The sequence below is a fragment of the Malaclemys terrapin genome, chromosome 11 (genome assembly GCF_027887155.1).
Source record: "Malaclemys terrapin pileata isolate rMalTer1 chromosome 11, rMalTer1.hap1, whole genome shotgun sequence".
In the NCBI taxonomy this organism is placed as follows: domain Eukaryota; kingdom Metazoa; phylum Chordata; order Testudines; family Emydidae; genus Malaclemys; species Malaclemys terrapin.
In genome coordinates, this window is record NC_071515.1 from 22,372,917 (window position 1) to 22,399,155 (window position 26,239).

The 26,239-nt window shown below is 41.3% G+C and overlaps 2 protein-coding genes across 5 annotated transcripts; one reads left to right on the plus strand and one right to left on the minus strand.

Annotated features, from left to right (window-relative positions):
- NIF3L1 (NGG1 interacting factor 3 like 1) lies at positions 1-26,239 on the minus strand. 3 transcript variants are annotated; one of them, XM_054044601.1, is made up of 7 exons: positions 25,107-26,239; positions 10,259-10,702; positions 7,909-8,074; positions 6,723-6,846; positions 6,113-6,251; positions 3,108-3,191; positions 1-648 (listed from the first exon to the last, which is right to left on the minus strand). In XM_054044601.1, the coding sequence occupies exons 2-7, from the start codon at positions 10,692-10,694 to the stop codon at positions 464-466; spliced, it is 1,134 nt and encodes a 377-aa protein (XP_053900576.1). In that variant the 5' UTR covers positions 10,695-10,702; positions 25,107-26,239; the 3' UTR covers positions 1-463. The 3 variants fall into 3 exon arrangements, with proteins under 3 accessions (XP_053900576.1, XP_053900575.1, XP_053900574.1); XM_054044600.1 differs by lacking the exon at positions 25,107-26,239 and adding an exon at positions 12,032-12,115; XM_054044599.1 differs by lacking the exon at positions 25,107-26,239 and adding an exon at positions 10,962-11,462.
- Positions 12,058-22,853, plus strand: PPIL3 (peptidylprolyl isomerase like 3). Of its 2 annotated transcripts, none has more exons than XM_054044607.1 (7): positions 12,058-12,148; positions 13,737-13,782; positions 15,411-15,485; positions 16,958-17,051; positions 17,819-17,886; positions 18,392-18,510; positions 22,432-22,853. In XM_054044607.1, the coding sequence occupies exons 2-7, from the start codon at positions 13,780-13,782 to the stop codon at positions 22,556-22,558; spliced, it is 486 nt and encodes a 161-aa protein (XP_053900582.1). In that variant the 5' UTR covers positions 12,058-12,148; positions 13,737-13,779; the 3' UTR covers positions 22,559-22,853. The 2 variants fall into 2 exon arrangements, with proteins under 2 accessions (XP_053900582.1, XP_053900583.1); XM_054044608.1 differs by lacking the exon at positions 12,058-12,148 and adding an exon at positions 12,178-12,593.

Below are 26,239 nucleotides of genomic sequence, written 5' to 3' on the forward strand. Positions count from 1 at the left end.
TTTTGTTCCACATTTTTTATTCAGTTTGCTGTGCATTAGCAGTATTTAGAGTCAACAATCTGTAAATAGTTAATGAAATGTTAACAGGAGTTCCACTCCCTAAAATGTAAGTCACTTTTGTACTAATGATTAGGGACATATTCTAGTACTGGTGGGGCTATGAAACCAAGCTACAGAGGCTTGATGTTACCAATCTATATTGTTCTTGCTGGATTACTCGGTTACAGTCTCATTATCCCATCCCTACTGAATACAGCAAGTAGTAAACTTAAGGAAATAGTTTTTCAGCCCAAAATTAACCTTCTTTACCTGACAGATAGTTTACCTCTCCCACACTTTGGGGAATGTATTGTACAGTTATTCGGGACTGCACCAGTTCAGAACATCTTAATCAAATTTGCACGTGCATTAAGTCTGTGTGGGACACAAACTCTGGACTCCATGCTGCAACCCTTGCTTTCTTCTATACCACCCGAAGAGGGTCTCTGTCGCTCTCTGACACAATGATGGTGATCTTATTCTCTAAGTGTGTAGCCAGCATATCTCGCAGCTCTGACAGAAAGCCTCGCTCAGTGTTACTGTGCTCACACAGAATCACACTTATCCCTTTGGCAACAGCATCCAGTACTTCATGGTGGGACATCTCTCCTGCCATAATGAGAAGAGATACCATGTAGATTAGCCATTTAGACCTGCATCATTTTGTAGTTCATTATAAGTAATATATTTTAAAAGTCTCTGCTCTTGTGGAAGAGTAGTGTTGCAAAAATGCTATGTTATTCCATTTTCTAGAATACAGTTCTATAGAGAACTATGGAAATACATTTCCCTCAAAAGGAGAAATGTGGTGCAGATTGTGATAGACTCCACCACTGTACAAGAGAGTGCTCTTTTTAAAGAATTCATGAATGTTAACTTTACAGAATTGTTTACTTTAAATGACCTCAAACACTCCATTACATAAAATTTAAGAGTATTTCCCCCACAATCCCCACCTCTGCAGGAATTTTTGCCCTTACTATTTTTCCCCTCACTTCCATCCAGTGGAGACTTATTTTTAAATTAACATTCTCAATAGTACATTAATAGTCTGATGTAGTTTTCTAACACATCTGCCCTTAGCACTAATAGAGTTATTTTTAAAAATGTTTAACTTTCAGTGTGTTATATAATCCATCTACATGGAGGGCCCTCACTCCTAAAGCACAGCTGCCGGCCTGGGGCCACACCACCACCATTGTGTCTCTACCTCAGTTTCCCCTAGTGGACTTCAGAAGTCCAGTGAAGCTTATGTATACTGAACAGTGCTCCTTCAGGGTCTAGTTTATTTAACCCACAGCTGGAACTTTTGTACAAATTCCCCCAGCATCTCTAGCTGGAAGGGGAGGGGCTGAGTGAAGTGGAGTTGATGGACTAAGGTTATGTCCAGGTCCCTTACCAGCAAGGCTCTCTTGACCCAGAACCCTCTTCTGGAGCCACAGCTTCTTATTAGCTGGGGTGAAGTTACCCTATGACATCATTCCAAGTGAGTCTGCGTTACTGTGTAGTTCTTTGTCAACAATAATAGTTACATTTTAGCATTATACACAGTATTTTAGATTGTCATACAATGGCTGAAATTATCTTTCCCAGACGCTATCCAGAGACCTCCTGAGGATTTAGTCAATGAGGAACTTTTTCTACCTCCAGAGGTTAGAGCTTGAATTTACACAGCGTTTCAGACACCAAGTATCCCACTGTACCATTTAAAGCAATATTAGATACTGGAAGTGCAGTGACTATGTGCAAACACACCAGACAGTTTGCTTTTCACACAGCACTGGCTGTTAAAGGCTGTCTTGCTTATGTGATAGAATTGCCTTTCTGTATGTCTGCAGAGCACCTACCACATTTTAGGCACTAATGTAATACCAGTAATTCTAGCAGATGTTTTGAAATGTTTAACTGAAAAGTGTGTTAGAACAACGTGACATGTTCCACAAGGTGCATCTTTTGGTTTGGATTTTGTGCTGGGAGATCCGGGTTGGAAGAATGAAGGTGAGTTGCCCAGCCTTAGGAATGTGGAGCTACACCGTCCAAAAGGTGGTGGGTTTCCAGGTTTACAAGTTAAAACTTAATAGCTAGATCTAATGGTAGGAAGATCTAGTTGTAACCTGAAGAGAGGAGAGGTTCCATGTCCATCTGGCAGAATCCTCCTAACTTCTTCCACAACACCAATACACAGTCACCTACTTATCTCAGTGTGAACTGCTCACATGTAGGAAGAACAGGTTGTAAGGATGCTGGAATTGAAGCTGGGAACCAGGGTGGCAGAAAGACATGATTTTTAAATTAGACACACAAAACCAACAAATGAACATCCAGCTAATGAAACATATGCCTAGCCTCACGCTGATCACGTCACTTCCCCCACTCTTCACTTTTCTTTTTAGAATGGAAGCTCTTTGGGGTTGTAGACTGTCTTCCTCTCACATTTTGGGAGCTACTGCAATCTAGATTATAGCCATCTCCTAAAGAAAAATGCTATGTTAAGAATCTTAGCATAGGATTAAGTTTTTACTGCAGGTCTCCTCCTAGATTTAGTCCCTGAACTTTGCAATTAACTGCACCATGTGGAGCTCCTTTTAAGTCAACGGGGCTCCACGCAGGCCTGCACCCATGTGCCTTCAGTTGCAATACTGGAGCCTTGTTTTTGCTATTTATTTCTTAAATTTAGATATTTCAAAAGCCCATCTAATTTTATTCTTAATGATTAGAAAGTCGGAGCCCAAAATTTTGTTAGACTTAAATTGTTTGCATGTATATACATCTAATTCAAGCATCTGCACTATAATGGGATGACTGACAAATTCCCCATGGACACTGGGCTACAATCTTGAACAGAAAGTTTCCTACATTTGACATTTTTATCAGGTTACCAGATGTTCAGTCTAGCAATGGACCTGCATTGTTGCTTGTAGGATTTATTTGTTCTTTTAGTAACTAACTGATTCCTTGCTTTTTGCAATTATACCAAATTCTTCTTCACAGCTGGATTCCTCAGCAACCAGATTGCTCTTTCTAGTGACCATTTTATAAAGATAAGTATGGAACAAGAAGTCTCATACCAGTGAGATAGAGGTCGGCTTCCACACCCTGCAGGACACTGTTCCCAGAGCCAGCGCACACAGCAGCCACCTTCACGTTGGCTTCTGCAAGACAGCAAGGGCCACAATTAAACTCCCTTCCTACCCCTCAGCCTTGATGCCAGCTTCAGTACAGATAAATGCAGTGCTAACCCATGTCTTGCTGTTACACCCAATGGAAATTTGTTGGGTGCTGGGAGGGGATGTTAGTTTGGAGGAGGCGTATGGGCCACTAACTTATCTGGGAATGCAGCAAAAACCCATGGTCATTGTAAACTAGTGATGGATGGACAGCTCCTCCTCACTAGCAGGAACCTTCTCCAGTTGATGTGCGGAGAAGAGAGGAAATGTTTTCAGGACATTGCTACACAGTGGCTGGTTGTTGACCACTGCAGCTTAGTTTTCACCTGTTGAAGTGTCTTAGTAGTAATGAATAAAATGATCTCGTATGTATATGGTAAGAACAATTAATCTATTCCCCCATCACGCACACCATGTTCAATGAAAACAAAATGTTTTGGGTGACAAAAGAATTTTCAAAATTTAACACTCCTGTGCATCACCTTATGAATAATCATCCAACTTCTGCTGACTTAAGTAGGAGTCCTAGGATTACAGTCTACGCCAGTGGTTTTCAAAGTGCGGGTCGCGACCCAGTACTGGATCACAGTATGTAAGGCACTGGGTCATAGCGGCTCTGGTCAGCACCGCCAACTGGGCCGTTAAAAGTCCCGTTGGCGGTGCCTCCCAGCTAAAGCAGGCTAGTTCCTACCTGTTCTGACACCGCGCTGCACCCTGGAAGAGGCCAGCAGCAGGTCCAGTTCCTAGGTGGGGGACTACGGACTCCGTGCATTGCCTCCACCCCGAGCATCGGCTCTGAATTCCCCTTGGCCGGGAACCAGCCAATGGGAGCTTGGGGGGCGGTGCCTGTGGGCAAGAGCCGGACCTGCTGCTGGCCATTTCCGGGGTGCAGCGCGTCCCAGGAGAGGCAGGAAGCCTGCATTAGCACCTCTGCTGTGCCGCTGACTAGGAGATGCACAAGGTAAGCCCATGTCCCAATACCCTACCCCAGCCCCGAGCCCCTCCAAACCCAGAGCCCCTTCCTGCACCCAGAGCTCTGACCCCCTCCCGCGCCCCAGCCCTGAGCCCACCCACCTGGAGCCCCCTCCTGCATCCCAACCCCCTGCACCCACACCCTGAACCCCTCATTCCCAGCCCCACTCCACAGCCCTCACCCCTGCACCCCAACCCTCTGCCCGAGGCTGGAGCCCCTCCCACACCCCAAACCCCTCATCCCCAGCTCCACTGGGTCATGGGCATCAACAATTTTCTTTTACTGGGTCACCAGAAAAAAGTTTGAAAACCACTGGTCTACAGAACACTGAACTAGGGGCTTTAAAACATTGAGCATGGTTTGGGAACACAGCTGCTAATCTCAGTAGTTTTTTAATAAGACTTGCCTTTCTCAGGGACAATACCAGGAATTAAGAACAAACTTTCCCAATTATTCAATCTCACAAGTTATTCTGTTTGGAGGGAGGCAGTTAGGGTTTAGGACAGGTAACTGGACCAAGAGAACCTGAGTTGTATTCTAGGTTCTGCTACTGATTTGCTGTTTGACCTTGAGCAAGTCCCTTTCTCTGTGTCTCAATTTCTCCTCCCACAAAACATGCATATTGTAGGATAAATATAAAATAAAACAAATTAAAGTTAGCTTAAGATTGGTTAAAAAAAAACAACATATTTTCTTTATAGTTTGTGGCTAGTAGGGAAAAGGCCCCAGTAGCAAGTAAAAGAAGGCTATGAAAATAATTAGTATTACTTGTAGTGTGAAAAGGACCTATGGTTCCAAAAGTAACTAATAAAGAGCTGCAGTAACAAAAACAAAACAAAAACTGTCTTTAAAAAAACCAAAACAAGCCCAAACCTTCCCACTGTTCTGCTGGTAAGCAAGGCGCGGCAGAGAAAATAAAAATGAAAGGAAAAAAGGAGACTGTAAATCTTACCTAATTTAAAACTGAAAATGAGGGTAAATTGTCTCAAATTGGCTTTTAGCTAAAGTCGGTAATTGGCAATGACCGTCATTTGTTTGTGAAAGGGTATAAAAAGTAAATTCTTAAAGGGTTCATTGCTAATATCTGCCTGACCACTTTGAAGTCAACCAATATGGGTCTAAGCAGCCCTGGGATTAGCTCGCTTGTAAGCATCTTAATCAAATGCTTAATGTTTTGTTACTGTTTGGATGTAGTAAATTGCTTATTATTTAGGATTTTTAGGCATGTTTAAAGCAATTGTATAAATATCATTTGGCCTCAACAGGAGGTGCTATTGTATAACTCATGGAAAAAGATAACTCATGCTGTTTATGTGCTCTCTCCCTCACAGTGATAACCAGTGTAACACAAAATTCACTGTTAAAATTCAGACTATATTAGAAAAGGAGTCTTCTAGAGCAGGGGTCGGCAACCTTTGGCATGCAGCCCATCAGGGTAATCCGCTGGCAGGCTGCGAGACATTTTGTTTATGTTGACCGTCCGCAGGCACGGCCCCCCCCAGCATCTCCAAGTGGCTGCGGTTTGCTGTTCCTGGCCAATGGGAGCTGCGGGAAGTGGCAGGCAGCAGGGATGTGCTGGCTGCCGCCTCCCGCAGCTCCCACTGGCCAGGAATGGCAAATGGCAGCCACTGGGAGCTGCATGGAGCCGTGCCTGCGGACGGTCAATGTAAACAAAATGTCTTGCGGCCCGCCAGGGGATTACCCTGATGGGCCCTATGCCAAAGGTTGCCGACCCCTGCTCTAGAATTTATGTAGTATAATAATTACTAAAACCAGTTCCCAGTTTTTCTTTAGACCCACCTGGTTCTAGGAAGCTCTTCAGTCCTACATGAGAGATAATACACCAGTAATAACCACTCCACCCACCCACTTCTTGTGTTTATGGGGCACTAATTATAGTGGAAAAATCAAACACGCTTGTGGACTTGTTTACCTAATGTCTTCCCCGTTCCCAGGGCCAGGCGTATGTAAGGCAGCCTTAGGTGGCTTTTGATTCGTTCAGTCAAGGCTGACAGGGAGACTGGCTCGCTCAGCGTGCATAGGCGTCCCATTCCAGTATGTGGAAGCAGAGGCTGCATAGAAGTAGAAGTTTTAAAAAATTACTGTGAATGTGCTCACTGCAGCTGTTCACATCACCTTTTACTCTAACAGGAACTGACATCTAGACACCACAATGCTGAGTACAGGAGGAATAATTAAACATAGAAAGTCAGTTTCTGAGTGCTTTGCAAAAGAAAGATACATATGATATTCCAAAGGACTAGGTGACACATTGGCCACATCTACACTAAATACTGGTTGAAGTGCTACTGTAGGTCACAGAAAACCATTTTCACAGATATAGAAAGTGTAAATGCTTTCAAGTCCCTCAAGGTCAGTGTTAAGGCAAACTGATAGAGGCATCTCAAGGAAACTTGCATTGCTGCTGCTAGTGCTATTTCTGGTCTGCGAGTAGAGGATTTCTGTTTCCAGGGCTATCAGCCTGGTGCCTTTCACAAGCAATAACTTAACGGAAAGAGAAAGTGGTATGTGAATTCTGTTACCTTCTGTAATAACATTATTTCAGTCTTGTGATAAAGGGTGTTCCGTGACAATAATGCCACCACCTCCAGCAGCGCCTTCTGGGTGCAGTTCAAACTGACTCGTGTCTGCTCCTCACCTTCAGCCCTGAGAAACAGCAGCATTTTTGGTGTTTACTAAGAAAAAAGAATTTCATAATCTGTGATAGAAAGGATAGTTATTCCATTAACTAGAAGAGAAAAAAGGAGACATGGTAACAGCCCAACGCACTACTATAAAAGAAACATACAGCTTAAGGGGAATGAGGGAATTAAGCCACACTGTTCCCATCAAACTGAATGACAAAATTGTTCCTTTACATCTCTGTAATTGGACTGGTACCTGTAACTTCTTGAGTTACTAGCCATCCTTTAATCCCAGTTTGTATTTAATATTACATTTAGACTTTGTGGAGCAAACTGAACACAATTCTTTCTGCCCAATGAAACACTACAGAAGGGTCACATGTTCTGTTTGATCTCTTAATGCCATTAGCATCCATGTTTAAAATTTTTTCCACAAAGGTTATTTTCACTGTTCTCACAAAAGCAGATTGGAATTTCAACACTTAGTAATAAAAAGGGCTTCTTTAAAAGGAAAGACCACCCACCTTGCTCGGTCAGTTCTTCTCACTCCAAATAAATTGTGAAATGGATTTGAAAATGAGATTTTTAAGGTTTCCTTGTGGCACTAAGACCACTTTTCAGCTTCCACCTGGAGGTAAAGTTCAGTTTCATACAAAAAGCTATTCCCACTACATCCACACACCAGTTGGCCCACGCATTCTGCAGACACATTAACCATCTCCTTATTGAGGTCACTGCACTTAAAGTTAAATAACTTCCCTCATTAAGTCCTGACACAGAAGGCTGTACCTGAGGAAGTCAGATTTATTATCAAATGCATCCAAAAGTCCACCAACTATGAACACAAAAACCAGTGCCTGAAGAATTCCCACAGAAACTGATAATAGTTAAATAATCTCGATCTCCAGTTTAAAGGCCCACTATCCCACAATGGTAAAAACTTTCAATAAGAAGTTATAACATCTTATCCAGACCTTAGATAGTCACCTGTATATTCTTTCCCATTATTGTAGTTTGTATCTTAAGAAGCACCTTTCCCTTTTCAAAGCAACAGAAGAAAACACCAGAGAGCCATGCACAGTACCTGGCAGGGAGAGTAATGAGAGATGAAATCTCTGGGATCCCTCGCATGCTAGATAGAATTGTCTCCAGGTGCTCAGTATGGTCCACACTGAATTCCACTCGGTGAGTGCCCTCAGTTGGGTAGCTGGGAGCCACTGATGGGTGTAGTGGGACAGTGGTACAGACACCTGAGAAAACAACAAGCAGTACAGAAATTTAACAGCTTTGCAAAATTGTACTGGTCCACTCGACCACAGCAGACTTTATTTTTGTGACAGGTGAATAAAATAGCATTATTTTTTTCCTTATCATCATCATCATCACTATGGGCAAAGTAGATTTTGTTCTTGGGTTGGTAAATTGCCATAATTATTTTGCAAGGCTGGTTTATGGTCAGACACAAGACTCAACTTATTTTTATGGTCTACAGTAACCTGTTCAACAGCTTGATGATGATAATAATAATAATAGCATTTCTAGTGCTTTTAATCTAAAGATCTCAAGTGCTTTATAAAGTGGGTAAGCACTATTATCCCCATTTCACAGATGAGGAAACTGAAGCACTGAGATGTGAAGTGACTTGTCCCAGGTCACAAAATGAGTCAATGGCAGAGAAAGAATTGGAACCCACTTCTTCTGACTCCAACAGTGGTCTCCTAAGCCATGCTGTCTCCAATGGACTGAATCTGTTTTAAGTACCTGTAGGCTAATACTAACATATTATTTGCATTGTGTTGTGTTATTGTCTAGGGGCCATTGTGCTAAGTACTGTACAAACACAAAGATGTACTGTACAAACACCTGCCTCAGAAAGCCAACTACCGAAAATATAGTACCAGTGATTCCTGAACCATTTTTCAGTGTAAAGAATACAAATCTAGACGGTTTATCCAGGAGACACTAGAGCACATCCAGTGATCTGTGGCTTAAACTGTTGTAGTCAAGTTACACACCAAATGTGCTCAAATGGTTCTGTTCTCATACACTTAATAACAGAACTATAGAAATTACAGATGGAAAAGACCAATAAGGCTCATCCCCCAGAGGCTGGTGCAGGATTGTTTCTTACAATATATTTTTCTAGTACACCTCTACCTCGATATAACGCTGTCCTCGGGAGCCAAAAAATCTCACCGCGTTATATCGAACTTGCTTTGATCCGCCGGAGTGCGCAGCCCTGCCCCCCCCGGAGCAGTGCTTTACCGCATTATATCCAAATTCGTGTTATATCGGGTCGCATTATATTGGGGTAGAGGTGTACTTTTTCTAGTCTAGTGTTAAATGTCAGCATACTTGCCTCTGGGTACTGGTTGGAGTGCCTTATGGAGACCCATTTGGCCAATTAAATAACACCTATCATTCATGAGCATGTGGAACACTTTGCCTTTTAGTCCCAATCACGTAACCTCTCTGTGATACCTATAGCAATTGCTTACAGTTGCTTGGTAGGAAGGACAGTCTGATGGTCAAGGCACTGAACTAAGACTCAGAAAACCTAGGTTCAGTTCTCACTTCACAGGCTTTCTGCATATTTATAGATTCCAAGGCCAGAAGGGACCACTGAGATCATCTAGTCTCCTACATAACATAGGCCATAGAACCTCCCTTATATAGCTCCTAGTGTGTATCTTTTAGAAAAACATCCAGTCTTGATTTAAAAATTGTTAGTGATGGAGAATCACCTACAACCCTTCATCAATTCTTTCCAATAGTTAATTACTCTTCCTGTGAAAAAAAATGCCCTATTTCCAGTTTGATCTTGGACAAGTGACAATCTGTCCTGGGCCTCAATTCCATAATATTTCCCTATGTCCCAGACATGCTGCAAGGATGAAATCCATCAATGGTTAGGGGTGCTCAGATACCATGTGATGAGGGTCACATAAATAAAAGTATTGAAGAATGTATACATATTTAGCTGACAGTGAAATATACATGTTGTCCTTTTTGGGTATAAAAATAAGTACTTCATCATGAGCTCCCATCTTTTCACTAAGGTGGAAACAAGGATGAGATCCAAGATTATGTGTTCAGCCAGTGGTCCACAGACTAGTTTGGAAATTCTGCCTTAAAAGTTCTCTCTTAGGTCAGAGCTGAGTCATATTTATCATGCAATGTGGGAAAGCTTACTCTGTGGATAAATAAGAGACTTAATTTATTAACTTTGGTTTCTAGAACGATCTGGAACTTTTTACCAACATATGATTATTTAGATTACTTTAAAATTATGAAAAAACACACTTTTTAAAAAATAAACTCAAATCATGCATATAAGCACATGGGAAAATTGATAAAGACATTCCTCATAGACTTACACTGTATTGATAAAGAGTAATTTAAATTGAATATCAGTTAAAAAAGGGGTATCTCACCAAGTCCTTTGGCTAGCCAGTTATTGACTCCATGAGGTATGGCATCATATGCTGTGTGTGGAGAGTAAATGCCAACTCTGTTTTCCAAAGCCCGGATCACAAGACGCTCTTTCCAGGTTTTCCATGTTATGCGCTTGAGTGCTCGGAATATGGGTGGGTGGTAAGAGAGGATAAGATCGGCCTTCTTCTGCAATGCCTCCTGCATTACGTCCTCTGTAAGGTCATTAGTTAGGAAGAGTGTGCTCACAGTATGGGGTGGGCTCGGTTCTACCAGTAGTCCTACATTGTCCCAGCTTTCAGCCAGAGAGAGTGAAGCAAAGTCATTCAAGGAGGAAACTAGAGCTTTTAGATCCATGAAGGAGCGTGAAGGCAAGACAAGCAAAGGCTGGATGCACTGGAGAGGTCGGCGAATCAGGTGCACACAGGACAGCAGCATGCATATATCTGAAGAGGCAAAACATAATTAGGGATGTTGGGGGATAGGGAAGAAGTTTAAGATAATTCTGAGTTAAACACCAATATCTGAGCATTCAGACTGGACAATGTCCAGCTCAGGTATGAAAACACCTCCACTTGGGCATCACATTCAATATTTTTCAACAGAGATGGCAATAGAGGTGGTTTTGGAACAAATTGATAAATTAAAGTAGTAAGTCACCAGGGCCAGATGGTATTCATTCAAGAGTTCTGAAGGAACTACTACCTGTGGTACGTAACCTATCGCTTAAATCGGCCTCTGTACCAGATGACTGGAGGATGCCAAGGGCGCAGAGGCGATCCTGGGAATTAGAGGCTGGTAAGCCTAACTGCAGTACCAGGCAAACTGGTGAAACTGTAGTAAAGAACAGAATTAACAGACACATAGATGAACATGATATGCTGGGGACAAGTCAACATGGCTTTTGATCAGACTGTAACTGCAACAAGAACTGCTAGCCACAGGGGGAAAGAAAATGTGCCATTCTTTGCTCTCCAACACTGATGAACGCTGCATGTGAGATAGAGGTAGATGCTAATAAAACTCTTATAGAAGCAACCAGGGCTGACTTTAAACATATCCAACACAAGAGAACTTGGGATCCTGAGCTTTTGTGGTCTTGTGCAGACTTAAATAGCAAGTCATGGGCCAAACAATCCTTCTCTCAGCTCAATGTCTTTGAAAATCTTAAGGCTGACTTTGCAAACCCCATCATAAAGATAGACTTTTACTTCATCTTCTAGTGCTGGCACTTGTCTTCCTTTCTCTACTTTCACACTCCTTTAACACGGGGGTTAGCAGCACAATGGTACCCTGCTGAACTACTGTTTCAGGCTCTCTGCAGTCTGGGGAAGATGGGGCAGGCTCGGCCATGTTCCCATGGTTTTACTGCACACCCATAAGGACTAGAAAAGCTAACTGATCTACCGTAGCAACACTGGTTAGGTAGGACAAGCTGTGGCTATGCCACCATAGGGAAGCCACTGGCAGGTCTGGGGAGCCAGGGTTTCTATAGGGAGCAGAGTCAGGGAAGACGCTATGGCAGAGTGTGTGGGCTCCGCCCCTGCCCCCAGGCGAGGGCTCCTGTTCGGGCCAGTTTGTTCAATTTGCAGCCCAGGTGCCACGGGGAAGGGCGCTATGACCTCCGGCGCCAGCCCGGCCGCGCTGGGGCAGCGTCTGCGCCTCTGTCCGGGAGCGGGCGCCTCAGGCAGCACGTCGCTTGCCACTGCCAGGCAGGGCAGCCCCCGAGATCCGGCCCGGCAGCCCCCGCCGTGGGGCAGCGGGGACCCACCTACCTCGGCCCGGCTGAGACGGGCGGCGCCTCACTGAACAGCGTCCCCGCCGCCCTGGTCCGCCTGGGAAGCGGCCCCTTCCGCTGGGCCGGCGGCGCCTGCTCCGAGCGCGGGAAGCAGGTGAGCGGGCGGCTGCGGAACTCGGGGGCTGGGCTGGGCCCCTCCTTGCTGCCGGGGCAGCCGGGCCGGAGGCCCCAGTTCCCCTGCCGCGGCCCCTCAGCTGGGCTGAGCAGCTCCTGCCCCGGGCCGAGCGGCGGGGCCTGCGAGCCTCGGCGGGCACGGGACGGGAGGCGCTGGGGCGCAGCCCCGTAGAGCCTCGTTAAGGGCTTGGCCCCCCCTGCCCAGCCCTCGCTCTCAGGCTGAGCCGCTTTGTCTTTGGACCCTGTAGTACTAGTCAGCCCTGTCTGAGGCGGGAGGGGCTGGTCCCTTCCTCCATTTCCTAACCATGCCTTGGGATGGGTGGTTGCTCTCAAAAGTCCTGATGGACCATAACAGACCCCGGGTAGCTCGATTTCAGACTTCATGCTGAGGGGCTAACGGGAATTGATCCCTGAACATTACATTGGTAGTTACTCGGGTGCAAGTGATCACATCCGAATTTCGTTTATGTGCGATCAATATTGTCGTGACCACTAGAAATAGTTATTTACTATACTGGGTGCTTTAAAAGGGCCACTTTCCCAAAGCAACTATGAGCATAATTGAGTGTGGGAGGGAAAATGTAACCTTAAAAATGTGAAAGGTAATAGAGAGTTGTTTAAGAATGTTTTATCTGATGCCCAAATAAACCACAATTCCATAGTCACATAAGCGGCTAAGCGGACAAATACAATCCTGGAATATATGAGCTGGGAAATGTCATATGTAGGGAGGTTGTATTATGTCTGTACATTAGTGAGACTGTTGGCCACTCTTCAAAAAGGATGCAGAAAAATTGGAAAGTATTTAGAAAAAAAGCTAGGAGAATGATTAGAGATCTGGAAAACCTTCCTTATGCAGAGGTACTCAGGAAATCATTTGTAGTTTGTTGAAGAAAAAGTTAAGAAGTGAATTGTTCACAAGTACCTGTATGAGAAGATTTCTTATAGTGAACAGCCGTTTAAACTAGCAAAAAAAGACATAATGAGATCTAAGAGTTGGAAGCTGCAGCTAGACAGATTCAGACTAGAAAGCAGACACACATTTTTAACAGTGACTAATTAAAATTGTTCCAATGGTTTTTCTAGAAATGTGGTGGGTTCTCTATTGTTTTCAGTCTTTAAGTTAAGACTAAATCTCTGTTTCACTAAAAGTTATGCTCTAGCTCAAACAGAAGTTATGGGATTGATGGGAATTATTGAGAGACATTCTTTGGCCTGTATTATGCAGGAGGGCAGACTAGATCATAATGGTCCCTTTTGGCTTTAAAAATCTTTAGAGAGAAGATTCATATTGAACAGTTGCAATCTCTGCAGACCCTCATCATATGGAAGTTTTTTTCTATATATTGATTTGTTTATAAAAATACTTTGTTCTATTAATTTCTAGCTCTCTAAGTGGTGGGTAGTTATGTAATATACATAAAGTGCTTATGAACAGGTTGATATGAACACTACTGTAAAAATCCATGGTGCAATCACTTGTATAATTTAATTGACAACCTAAAAGATTTTAGAATTTTCAAAGGAAGTGGTGAAGAAAAACTAAAATAAACATGTTTTCTTTGCAGGAAACCATCTGACCTGTCTGCATTGGGCTCCTGACAAAAAGACATGGTGAGACAAGCAGTTTTTAGATATATTTTTAAATGTTGTGAATCTAGTATTGAGAACTGGACAGCAGCTCTGTATCCCAAATAATCCCACAATTTAGTTTATTGTAAAGAACTTGTGATGTAAAGCTCAGCTACCCATTTAATTGATTTCTGTCCAGTGGGTCGTGGAAAAGGGAATATGTCAGTTTTACTATTTCATGACATTAGGTAGTGTATTAGCTTTCTACTGCTAGAGCACTACATTCAAATTCTGGTTTGGATAATGATTTTGGTCATCTCATTTGGTCTCTGTTCCCACATAAAAATGTGTTAAGGGTGTAAGTACATATCTGTGGTCTGAGTACATACCTTTTAAGAATGTTAGAGTTTAAAAAATGAAAAAAATTGAAATCCAAGAAATGAAGTGTAAGGTTGCATTTCTCAAACAAGATAGATACACAAACTTCTTTTATTGTGGCTCCATAGAGATCCCAGCCAATTGTCTTCCCTTCTTTCTATGTCAAGTATGGAAAACATGCACCACAGAACATTGGTTTTGTAATTTTTTCTGTACATGTATGTCTCTACTAGTAAGTGTGATGCTTTGTCACCACATTAATATAGTTCTTTCAATGTAAGTGCTGTGATTTTGTGATCTGGGTGAAGAGAGGAAGCGGCGTGTGTAACACTTGGATAACTGGCACACCCATCTGTGTGAAAACTGATGTATCCCATTGCTTATTTTCAAAACCCTAATCAACATTCCCTCTCATATACACAAAATACATTGTGAATAATCCAGAGCACAGACTGACTCATGTGAGTGACACTCATTTTTTTCCCCCTTTCAACTAAATATTTCACATCATTTACTAATCCTTGAGAAGAAAATTGCGCTTTTCAGCCACCATCTTTCTGAGGGAGGACTATATAGGACACTTTTGCAGTCCATCCATGCTAACTCAACCAGAAAGATTGCAAGTCAGTGACATGAGGCATTTGTTCCTTCTACTATAGACTGACTGAGTGCATGTACTACCATCTCATGGAATTAAACTGGGAGGAACTTGGGTCTCCAGCATGGCTGTGCCAAGATATGACTGACTACGCTATTTTTTCTGTCATCTTTGAGCTGAGTGTGTTGGTCTGGTTCACAGAGATGGAAAAAATATATGCAGCTGAGCTTTGTTATTACTCTGAAGAATACCTTGTTAGTTCTTTTTAATTACAGGCCTTATTCACATGAAGTCCAATCTCTTCCTGTTGACTTCACTGGGGATGTGAACAGGTCCATGGGACACAGTCTCTCTCCTCAGAGTGATGCTTGGCGACAGCACGAGAAAAGCTCTGAGCATTAATCTTTTATACTTGTTACCAGTTTTACTGACAACTTTTTTATAAACTAACTTCTGGATGCAGTTCAGCTTTTTTGTGTCTATGAGATCCCATGCATACGGGCTCAGGGAATTCACTTAATTTAGAAACAAATCCAGATTTTGGTCTCCATCTTAACTTCACATACACAGACAGCTGGAAATGGAAATGCATTTATATTTCCAGGGTGACTAGTGAATAGAGCAGAGTTAGTAGCTCTCAGTCTTTGATTTTGAGTCAAAATTCTGGTTTAATTTTTTTTCCCTTCACCCTCAGGCTGTCACACTGCACACTGATGTGGGAGATATTAAAATAGAGATATTCTGTGAGCGAACACCTAAGGCCTGTGAAGTGAGTAATATGACAAGACTGGGACTGTTTAGTATTGAGAGGAGACAAATAATATGGGACATGATAGAAACAAAATAATGAATGGCATAGAGAAAGTAAATTTGGGATGTTTCCATTTATCTTTTTGCATCATATGAGAACATTCAGTGAATGCGAAAAGGAACAAATATAAAACTTATACCGTGAGAACTTTTCATACAGTGCATAATTAACCTGTGGAATTCATTGCCATAAGATATCATTAAAGCCAAGAGTTTAGTAAGATTAGACATTTATATGGAAAATGAAAACACTATTATGTTAGACAGGATACAAATGTATAAAAGATGTAAACCTTCATGCTTCTAGGCATAAGCTAACCACTGTCAAGGATCAGGAAGAAAACTCCTCTATGGGCAAATTATTCCATAATTGCTCATGATGGGGCTTCTTGCATCTTCTTCTTTAGCATCTAATACTGGCCATTACCAGAGATGGGATACTGGACTAGATTGACCTGCAGGAGACTAGTGTAGGACCTGCAGTGGGACCAGGATCCCATGAGTCCTACAGGACCCGCTGCCATAGTAACAGGAGTGGGATTAAAAATAGTCTCTAGTATGGCATTTCTTATGTTCCTAATTATGGCCCTGAACCCAAAAATATTTACACATGCTTAATTTTAAGCAGCAAGAGTAGTTCAGTTGACTTCAATTAGACTACTCACAGCTCCTAGAGTTAAGTACGCACATAAATCTTTGCAGAATAGGAGCCTAGCTATGAAAATAGGTTTATAGGACCCTCTATCTAACTCAGCTTCCTAACAAGTGACCCCACTTTGTAACGTTCTGTTACCAGTGTACATGGAAGAATAAAAAAGATAAAATGAGTTTAAAAACAAAAAAGGGGGGGGAGGGGGAAATTGTCCATCTTACCTTTTTTCTGGTTTGTTGTTTTCTTTTTATAATTGTTATTTATTTTATTTTATTTTATTTTTGTAAAACTTTGCCTTTTCCTAAATTAGTCTTGAGCAGTCCCTGTCTGAATATAAATAAAACACTGGACTATATAGAGGACTGTTTTTTTCATGTAATGTGACAAACTATTTGTGTCCATTAGATATTTTTTCCCCTCTATATAGTATATGTAGGAAACCACCAATCCTGATGCATTGTTTTGGTGTAAAAGGTTTCAGTCTACTTTTTATTGTTACTGGCACAGTTTGTATTTTTGGTAAGTCTTTGAGGAATAAAGGAGAGGTAATGAGGGATCATGGAGAACTGACTTTTTTTAAAAAAAGTCAATTTCAATAACCAGAAGCAGTCTGAGATAAGAGTGATAGCATAGTACGCCCACAATACAAACCAAAGCTGGAAGGGTTAATTTTAATCCTGTCACCCTTGAGCATTCCTCTCAGAATAACATAATGTGTCCAGCACAGAACATGTTACTTCTGGACTGCTTCTTAATGAGCACTCTTGCCCTTCCTATAGAACTTCCTGGCTCTTTGTGCTAGTAACTACTACAATGGCTGCATATTTCATCGGAATATCAAAGGATTCATGGTGCAGACAGGGGATCCAACAGGTAAATCCTTCCATCAATGTCTGGTATATTCAGCCCTTTTTCAAAGGTGGGAGGCAAGATAAGTAACACAACACTGTACTGATGAGAGAGACTTCAATGATCTGGGTACTCTTCTATGGAAAGATTTCGGATAAGTTGCTATTCACTCTGGATTTAAAATATTAATACTAGTCATAAGCTAATTACATCTTCAACTCACTGTATAAATTTTAATCCTCTCAATCAACATTCAGGTTTCAGAGTAGCAGAATGTTGATTCTTTCAATCAACATTCTGTGCCTAGTATTATCTCCATGATCATTTGCCATGATTTGACAGCTAATCAGTGGGAGATCCAGCATTTGAATGCAGAGATTCCTGTTTTCCATGCTTGTGACCAGGTCACACTGCCTCTGAACACTGTGTAGCATTTAGGACTATGATCCAGAAAGTGTCTGCTATTTAAAGGAAAGTCTTGTTCACTTCTATTGCTGTTTGCCATCATATTGATTTGAATTTGGGACTATCTCAGTCTCTTGTTCTCCTGCTCTAAGTTATTATTTATTTAAATTGCAGTAGCACCCATATGTTCCAATTAGGATCAGGTCCTCGTTGTTTGTACAGCACCTAACACACACATGAAAACCTGATTCCCTGCCTCAGGCAGCTTACAGTCTATCTAGAGTTTTAACTGTAACTTAAGATATCAATATTCTGGTTCAAATTTTTCTGAAAATGACTGTGATTGGAGATTCTTTCTCAACCCATCCCTGTCACTACTTCCTCAGGCTCTGGGAAAGGAGGTAACAGCATTTGGGGCAGGAAATTTGAAGATGAATACAGTGAACACCTAAAGGTATTTCTGTGCTCTTCAATATACTTTTGTTGTTTCTTCACATGAATTCATTTTCAAGAGCAAGAGATGATCAACGTTGTGTAGTACTGGGATTAAATGATGATTTAGAAAATATGTTAAAGTCCATGCCCATAGTAAGAGAATAGGAGGCTTGTTATTGAAGTGGGATACTGGAGAGTTTCAGTAGTTTGGGGAATTTAGAGTTAGGGGTGCTTCTCTCTGTGGAGGGTGAGATGGGGAAGTTTTGTATTGGTCTAAGGTGTTTGTCATGCATCCATGGGAGGGGGAAAGGGAGGCATTTGATGTGGTAGAGTCAGATCTGAGGGGCTAGTTGCGTATCATGAAGGAGGGTTTTGGCAACTGGGAGGGAGTCAGATTTTGTTGTATATTTTAATAAAGATTGGGAGTCAGAATGCTAGGTAACTAAGCCCTGGCTGTTGGCTGCAGTCATGCATTCACAGAATACGTATGTATGCATTTTCTTCCATTTCTACCTCTCTTTCAGCACAGTGTCCGTGGTGTCGTTTCCATGGCAAACAATGGCCCAAACACCAATGGATCTCAGTTCTTCATTACATATGGCAAACAGCCACACCTAGATATGAAGTATACTGTCTTTGGGAAGTAAGTGACCCAGCAGTGTGCCTCCTCATGATACAGTGTGAAGGGCAAGGATACATCAGGGCAACTGTAGTGGAAACCTATAGTCCTGTTACAGCAGAAACCTGTAAAAGTCTTGGCTACATAACTGTGAACTGTGACTGACTTCTTTAGATACTACATAAGTTTTGTTGTACTGTATTTTAAAAGACACAAGCAATGTATTTTTCACTTTTAATTATAATTGCCCCTTTAAAATAGCTGAATATCTTTATCACCCAGGCACACACTAGTTTATTACGTAGAATTGTTCGTGGACACAGCCAGTGAGAGTCTCAAGATATAGAAATTACAAAATGAAGTAATTCTACCACAAGTCAATATTTTATGAAATGTGCTGCAATTAATTTTTCATGGAAATTTTTTATAAATTATAGCATTACAAATGTGTAGCCTGATCTGCAAATCCTTTTCTCTCACAAGTAGTCATACTGAATTAAATAGACTTGCTTGTATGATTGGACCTCTAATTATTTTTCTTGTCTGATGTTGTGCAATGAGGGTCTGAATGGCATATTTTTGGTACACCGTGTGTGCTTTACCAACTACACTGTAAGTCCAATTATACTGCAATTGGGCTTATTTTAGCTTCTGAGAGATAAGAACATACATGTTGATGGCCCCAAGAGAACTCGGAAGTCAGAGATTTAAACTAACTTACTAAAACTGAAACTTTCCTTTAAAATATGTATCAAAGAGTAGCTTTCCATGGAATCTGACACTCAGGTTGAATAGAAAAAGGAAAAAAAACCTGTGAATTATTGTTGGTCCTGTTAATGAGTGCTTGGGGGCTACTGGCATATATTTCTTTTGGGAAAGAGCATTGATATGCGTGGCATTTTGGGGGATGAAACTTTAAAGAATTACAAGGACTATATATACAAATTGAAAAGAAAAAAGTAGGTCCAACTTGGGGCCTGTTAGTATTGATGGTGTCTTTGTAAGTTTCTCTCTTTTGGTTTATAGCATTTCCCTCTTTGGTCACCACTACAATTTTGCATACCAGTCCTCCTTTTTATTTTAAAGGGAGAAATAAACCAGCATGAGATGTTTTTGAGAGCTGAATATTTAATTTATTCACATGAAGTGAGGCTTCATGAATTTATCCTAAGAGTTTGGGGGATGAAACTGTTAGGAGAAACACTGCTTTATCTCCCTTTGCATTTAAAATTGCTCAACTGATAGAAGTCTCGTACTGCTTCAGTTGCTTTTTCTACATCATCAGAACAGATAGAGATTACTATTTTTGGAGGGGTGAGGTGGGGGGCGGGTTGGCTCCCTTTAGGTAATATTTAAATCATGAGTTTTTATAGTGACTTAGTGCTCCAAACTTTTTTTCTAACATCACCTCCTTAAACACACACAAAAACAAGTCCCTAAAGGGCACATATGTTTCAAGGTGGCTTTGGCACTGTGGTTGGCAAGGGCACATGCCATGCCTTGCAGAGCCATTGGCCATTATCTTTGAAAACTCATGGTGATCTGGGGAGGTCCTGGATGACTGGAAAAAGGCTAATGTAGTGTCCATCTATAAAAAAGGGAGGAAGGAGGATCTGGGAAACTACAGGCCAGTCAGCCTCGCTTCAGTCCCTGGAAAAATCATGGAGCAGGTCCTCAAGGAATCAATTTTGAAGCACTTTGAGGAAAGGAAAGTGATCAGGAACAATCAGCATGGATTCACCAAGGGCAAGTCATGCCTGACTAACCTAATTGCCTTCTATGATGAGATAACTGGCTCTGTGGATGAGGGGAAAGCAGTGGACTTGTTATTCCTTGACTTTAGCAAATCTTTTGATACGGTCTCCCACAGTATTCTTGCCAGCAAGTTAAAGAAGTATGGGCTGGATTAATGGACTATAAGGTGGATAGAAAGCTGGCTAGATCATCGTGCTCAACGGGTAGTGATCAATGGCTGCACGTCTAGTTGGTAGCCGGTATCAAGCAGAGTGCCCCAAGGGTCAGTCCTGGGACTGGTTTTGTTCAATATCTTCATTAATGATCTGGAGGATGGCGTGAACTGCACTCTCGGCAAGTTTGCAGATGACACTAATCTGGGAGGACTGGTAGATACGCTGGAGGGTAGGGAAAGGGACAGAGGAACCTAGACAAATTAGAGGATTGGGCCAAAAGAAATCTGATGAGATTCAACAAGGACAAGTGCAGAGTCCTGCATTTAGGACGGAAGAATCTCATGCATTGCTGCAGACTAGGGACCGAGTGGCTAGGCAGCAGTTCTGCAGAAAAGGACCTAGAGATTACAGTGGACGAGAAGCTGGATATGAGTCAACAGTGTGCCCTTATTGCCAAGAAGGCTAACAGCATTTTGGGTTGTATAAGTAGGAGCATTGCCAGCAGATCGAGGGACATGATCATTCCCCTCTATTTGGCATTGGTGAGGTCTCATCTGGAGTACGGTGTCCAGTTTTGGGTCCCATGCTACAAGAAGGATGTGGAAAAATTTGAAAGAGTCCAGCAGAAGGCAACAAAAATGATTAGGGGGCTGGAGCACATGACTTATGAGGAGAGGCTGAGGTAACTGGGATTATTTAGTCTGCAGAAGAGAAGAATGAGGGGGGATTTGATAGCTGCTTTCAACTACCTGAAAGGGGGTTCCAAAGAGGATGGCTCTAGACTGTTCTCAGTGGAAGCAGATGACAGAACAAGGAGTAATGGTCTCAAGTTGCAGTGGGGGAGGTTTAGGTTGGATATTAGGGAAAAAAATTTCACTAGAAGGGTGGTGAAGCACTGGAATGGGTGACCTAGGGAGGTGGTGGAATCTCCTTCCTTAGAGGTTTTGAGCAGGGGGTTGGACTAGATGACCTCCTGAGGTCCCTTCCAAATCTGATATTTTATGATTCTATGACTATACAAGGGAAATTACACAAAGTGAGGCCAAATGCACAAAATAAACTTCCAGCATTTAAATCAATATTTTTTCCTCTGATCTTTCAGTTATAGTCAACTACACACAGGTGTTACTTTTTTACCTACTGTTGTTACAAGTATCCCAGAGAAACATGGTGTTTATATTGATGTTGTCCTCTTAGTGTTTTGGATGTTTCCTTACCTCTTTCTCAGATGGTCAGAGTAACAGTTGTTTAAAAATTGTAAGGTGTCTATTAGTGTTAAGTTGCTTTCTCATGTCACCTTTCCAGCTTGGACAGAAACCCAGAAGTATAAACTCTACCTCTAAATTTATCCTGCAGTAAATCAGTATCTAGGATGTCCCAGAGCTATCAGATTTATGTGGTCAGTAGTGGTTCTGTTAGTACCATTCCTACCTCTGTGTCAGAACATTATTGATTAGAATCTGTCATCTGGGGGCTGATTCCCCAGTCAGAGGACATGAGTAATTCCCAGTGAAGTCCAGTTTGAGTATCTTGCTAGTGTAGTTTTAAATGCCATGATCAGTCTGACCAACCTCTCAGGAATCCACTCAGGCACTTTATAGCTATGGAGTGAAAGGGTTGGGATGAGTTGTGATATCGCAACGTCAATGGGAGTTACTTGTATCCTGTTTGTGGGGAGGAAAAATCATAACCCAGTTTGGGTGTAATATTAAGTGCTGACAGGGCAGGGCAAAGGAGCATCCTTTAAATGGAACATTAGATCTCTCTGGCTACCCAAGTGGAAATTAAAAGGACTGTGGCATCCTCCCGAGAGTCATATGTGGCCACTCAAAATTCTCTTTCACAATAGGTTATGATGTCCAAGGGACATTAAACTACTAGTAAACTCATAATGGCTATCTTACTTCCTTATTCAGTCCTTGCATTGCAGGTATCTTAATTCACTGTAAAGTGCTTTGTAGTACCTGGACTATGAAAAGCAAGGTGGGCCTTTCATTACAAGAGAATTCTCATGATTGTTCTGCTTTCTTTCCAGGGTAATTGATGGTCTGGAGACCCTAGATGAGCTGGAGAAGCTCCCGGTGAATGAGAAAACCTACCGACCTCTTAACGATGTTCACATTAAGGACGTCACAATTCATGCCAACCCTTTGGCTTCATAGACATAAAGTGCCTGGACAGATTCCTGAGAAGCTGGTCAGACTGACTGCTAATCATAGTATTGAAGTGACACTAAAAAGGTGTCAATTTGGATCAGACCTTTACTGCTTGAATGCAGGATTTTCAGGAGCTGACAGAATCAGTCAGGGTCCAAAGGGGTGCCTCAAACTGGCTCTTCTAGTTCTAGCTATTCCAGACAATCTGCCAAGGCTCTGATTGTGAACTTTTAGTTTACTTTTTGTACATTTAAGATAAAGGGGAAAGAATCTTTTTAAAAATATATTTTTTTCAATCCTTTGTTTTTTGTCTTAATATAACATCAGTTAAAATTAGGGCTGTGGATTAATCGCAGTTAACTCATGCAATTAACTCAAAAATTAATCATGATTTAAAAAAATTAATTGCAATTAATCACAGTTTTAATCAAACTGTTAAACATTAGAATACCAACTGAAATGTATTAAATATTTTGGATGTTTTCTTACATTTTCATATATATTGATTTCAATTGGAGCACATAATGTAGAGTATATTATTTTTTATTACAAATATTTGCACTGTAAAAATGATAAACAAAAAATAGTATTTTTAATTCACCTCATACAAGTACTGTAGTGCAATCTCTTTGTGGTGAAAGTGCAACCTGCAAATATAGATTTTTTTTGTCTGTTACATACTGGCACTCAAAATCAAAACAATGTAAAACTTTAGAGCCTACACGTCCAATGAGTCCTACTTCTTGTTCAGCCAATTACTAAGAGAAACAAGTTTGTTTACATTTACAGGAGATAATGCTGCTCTCTTCTTATTTACAATGTCACCAGAAAGTGAGAACAGGCATTTGCATGGCACGTTTGTGGCCAGCATTGCAAAGTATTTACATGTCAGATATGCTAAACATTCGTATGTTCTCACTTTTAGGTGACATTGTAAACAAGAAGCAAGCAACATTATCTCCTGCAAATGTAAACACATTTGTTTGTCAGAGTGATTGGCTGAACAAGTAGGACTTATTGGACTTGCAGGCTCTAAAATTTTACATTGCTTTATTTTTGAATGCAGGTTTTTTTGTAAATAATTCTACATTTGTAAGTTCAACTTTCATGATAAAGAGATTGCACTACAGTACTTGTATTAGGTGAATTGAAAATACTATTTTTTGTTTTTTTACAGTGCAAATACTTGTAATAAAAATAAATATAAAGTGAGCACTGTACACTTTGTATTCTGTGTAAATGAATTCAATGTTTGAAAATGTAGAAAACATCCAAAATATTTAAATAAATGGTATTCTATTATTAACAGTACGATTAATCACAATTAATTTGTTTAATTACGCAATTAATTTGTTTACTCGCTTGACATCCCTAGTTAAAATCTTTGACCAAAACGTCATATTGCTATTCTTCTGAAGTTTTCCCATTAAATCCTAACCTACTGTAACAATTCTTTGGAAAAACTGGTACATTATTTACCTTGCTTCTAGGTGGAACCACTCTCATAGAGCTTTTTGGCTTGTGGGTTAAAGGTTCTGCACAGAGAAGCCCTGCCTTTCATTTCTCCTGCTGTGTTGAAGTCTGCCAACTTCTCCAATCTACCCAACAGGAAGATCATAAATAACTGCTCCTCCCTCCACTATTACCGCTGAAAATTGAAATAACTACTTCAATTGTTAGATGAATACATGCAAGGAACATTTGTTCAATAGAAAATGTATAAGTAGTTTAGCTGACAATTCACAGGCAGTCCAAAAATCAGACTTTAGTCTTGTAATAGGAAAGTGTGACCTGTAATGCATCACCTGGGCCTGTCCTTAGCTAATATATAATAAATCTATGACATCCATTGCAACTGTGTACCAAAGAAGGCATGTCTAGTAGTGGGGCATACTAAGCACTCACTTTCCATCTAAAGTGCAATTACAGCATTCTCTCTCCTCCTGCACAGCCCTTAATACATCTATTACAATACTAGTAGTACTGAACATGATAGTGTGACTTTCTAGTGTACAATCCAGACTAATAAGTCCCTGTGTCACCCTAGCCCTTTAACCTAGGATGCCCTTTACAATGCCTCACTGCTGTAGGCCCCAACCTGGACTGCTCACTAACAGCCACCAGCATACAAGTCACTCCCAGCTATGTCAGTGTGCATGCTGCAACTAGCCAGCCATGACTTGGCTCTTACCAGCCGTGGCTATACTGCAGGGTGACCCCAACACACTCCAAGTCTTAGATTCCTCCTCCGCGTGAAATGTATGTCCTATATTGTCCAGGCTTGTCTTGGACAATGCAAGTTTATAAAAAGTCCATTATTTGCTTTTAACAGAACTAATATGCACATAACTTGCTATCCCAAATGGAATTTCCCAGACACTTCAGGTTACACACACTGGATTAGATAAAACAAATTTATTAACTACACAGAGAGATTTTAAGTGAGTACAAGTAATGAGGCATAAATATCAGAAATGGTTACAAGGAAATAAAGTTAAAACGCCACTGGTGCCTACCTGAACACACTATATCCGATGAAAGCAAAATTTCTTACCACATGTTTTCAGCAGTCTTACGGACCAAACTCCTTAGGTCAGGACTCCTTCTCCAGTCCAATGTCTACTTCCTTTATTCCTTTGGGTGCTGTGAATTGATGGGCAAAGAGAGACGGGATATCTTAGGGTGTTCGTCCTTCCTTTTTATAGTGTCAGTCCCCCTTTTGAAAAACATTTCCAGATGAAATTCAGGAGACAAAGAATCTATAGGGCAGGATGTTCTTTGCTACTTTTTCCTCACTTGTTTGAGTGCCCTTTGTTTCCCTTCCTGTTTGATTACTTTGTTTACTGTTTACATGCAAATTAAGCAGAGCACACATTCTTTTGTTTGAGACAGACCTGTTTGCCAACCTCAGTTTGGAACATGAATTAATAACACATTACAGTGGAATCTCATGACTTCACATGCAATGTTGCCACACATTTTATCAGGATGATAATGACCAGGAAATTATGAGTTCTTAAATGATTCTGTAAGGGTATGCTTTGTGCAAAGATTATTACAACAGGATGTGGGGTGTGGACACAGGTACATTCTGTCACACAGGTAATATAAATGTTCATGTCTGTGCACAGCTACTGTTCAGGAATACTAGATGACCATGCATTCACTAACTTCCTTTTGCTCCTGTTATTCCACAAGTAATAGGGGCAGAGGGAAGATGGGCCTAGTAGAAATCAGTGTGTTGTGGGATAAGAGCTAAAGTGACCTAGGGCAATGCAATATGATGATGAGCGAAAGGAACTCTCTGACAAGTGAAGCCCAGGAGCTTCCATTTGTAAAGAATGCAGCCTTAAAATGCTTTTGTGCCCCTTCTCTTTCCCCTCCTAAGCCCCTGCTTGAAAGTGAAATAAACTTGCTGATACTATCCTCAGTTCCCACTTGCCAGAATCCCCAAAAGAATCACACTTAATTTGGTACCCTTCAGTCTTTGCTCAGTTGGGACCCAGCACTGAGCCAGATATACTGATGAGTGATTCTTTGAGTTATGTAAAATCTGCTCTGATGCCTCTTTCCATTGTGAAAATTAGTTTTAGGATTAATTAATGTTTGTGGAGTGCTTTGAATATGAAGAGAGTATTCATTAATGGTTAATTTGGGAAATTGGGATTCAAGAGATCTGAGTTCTAT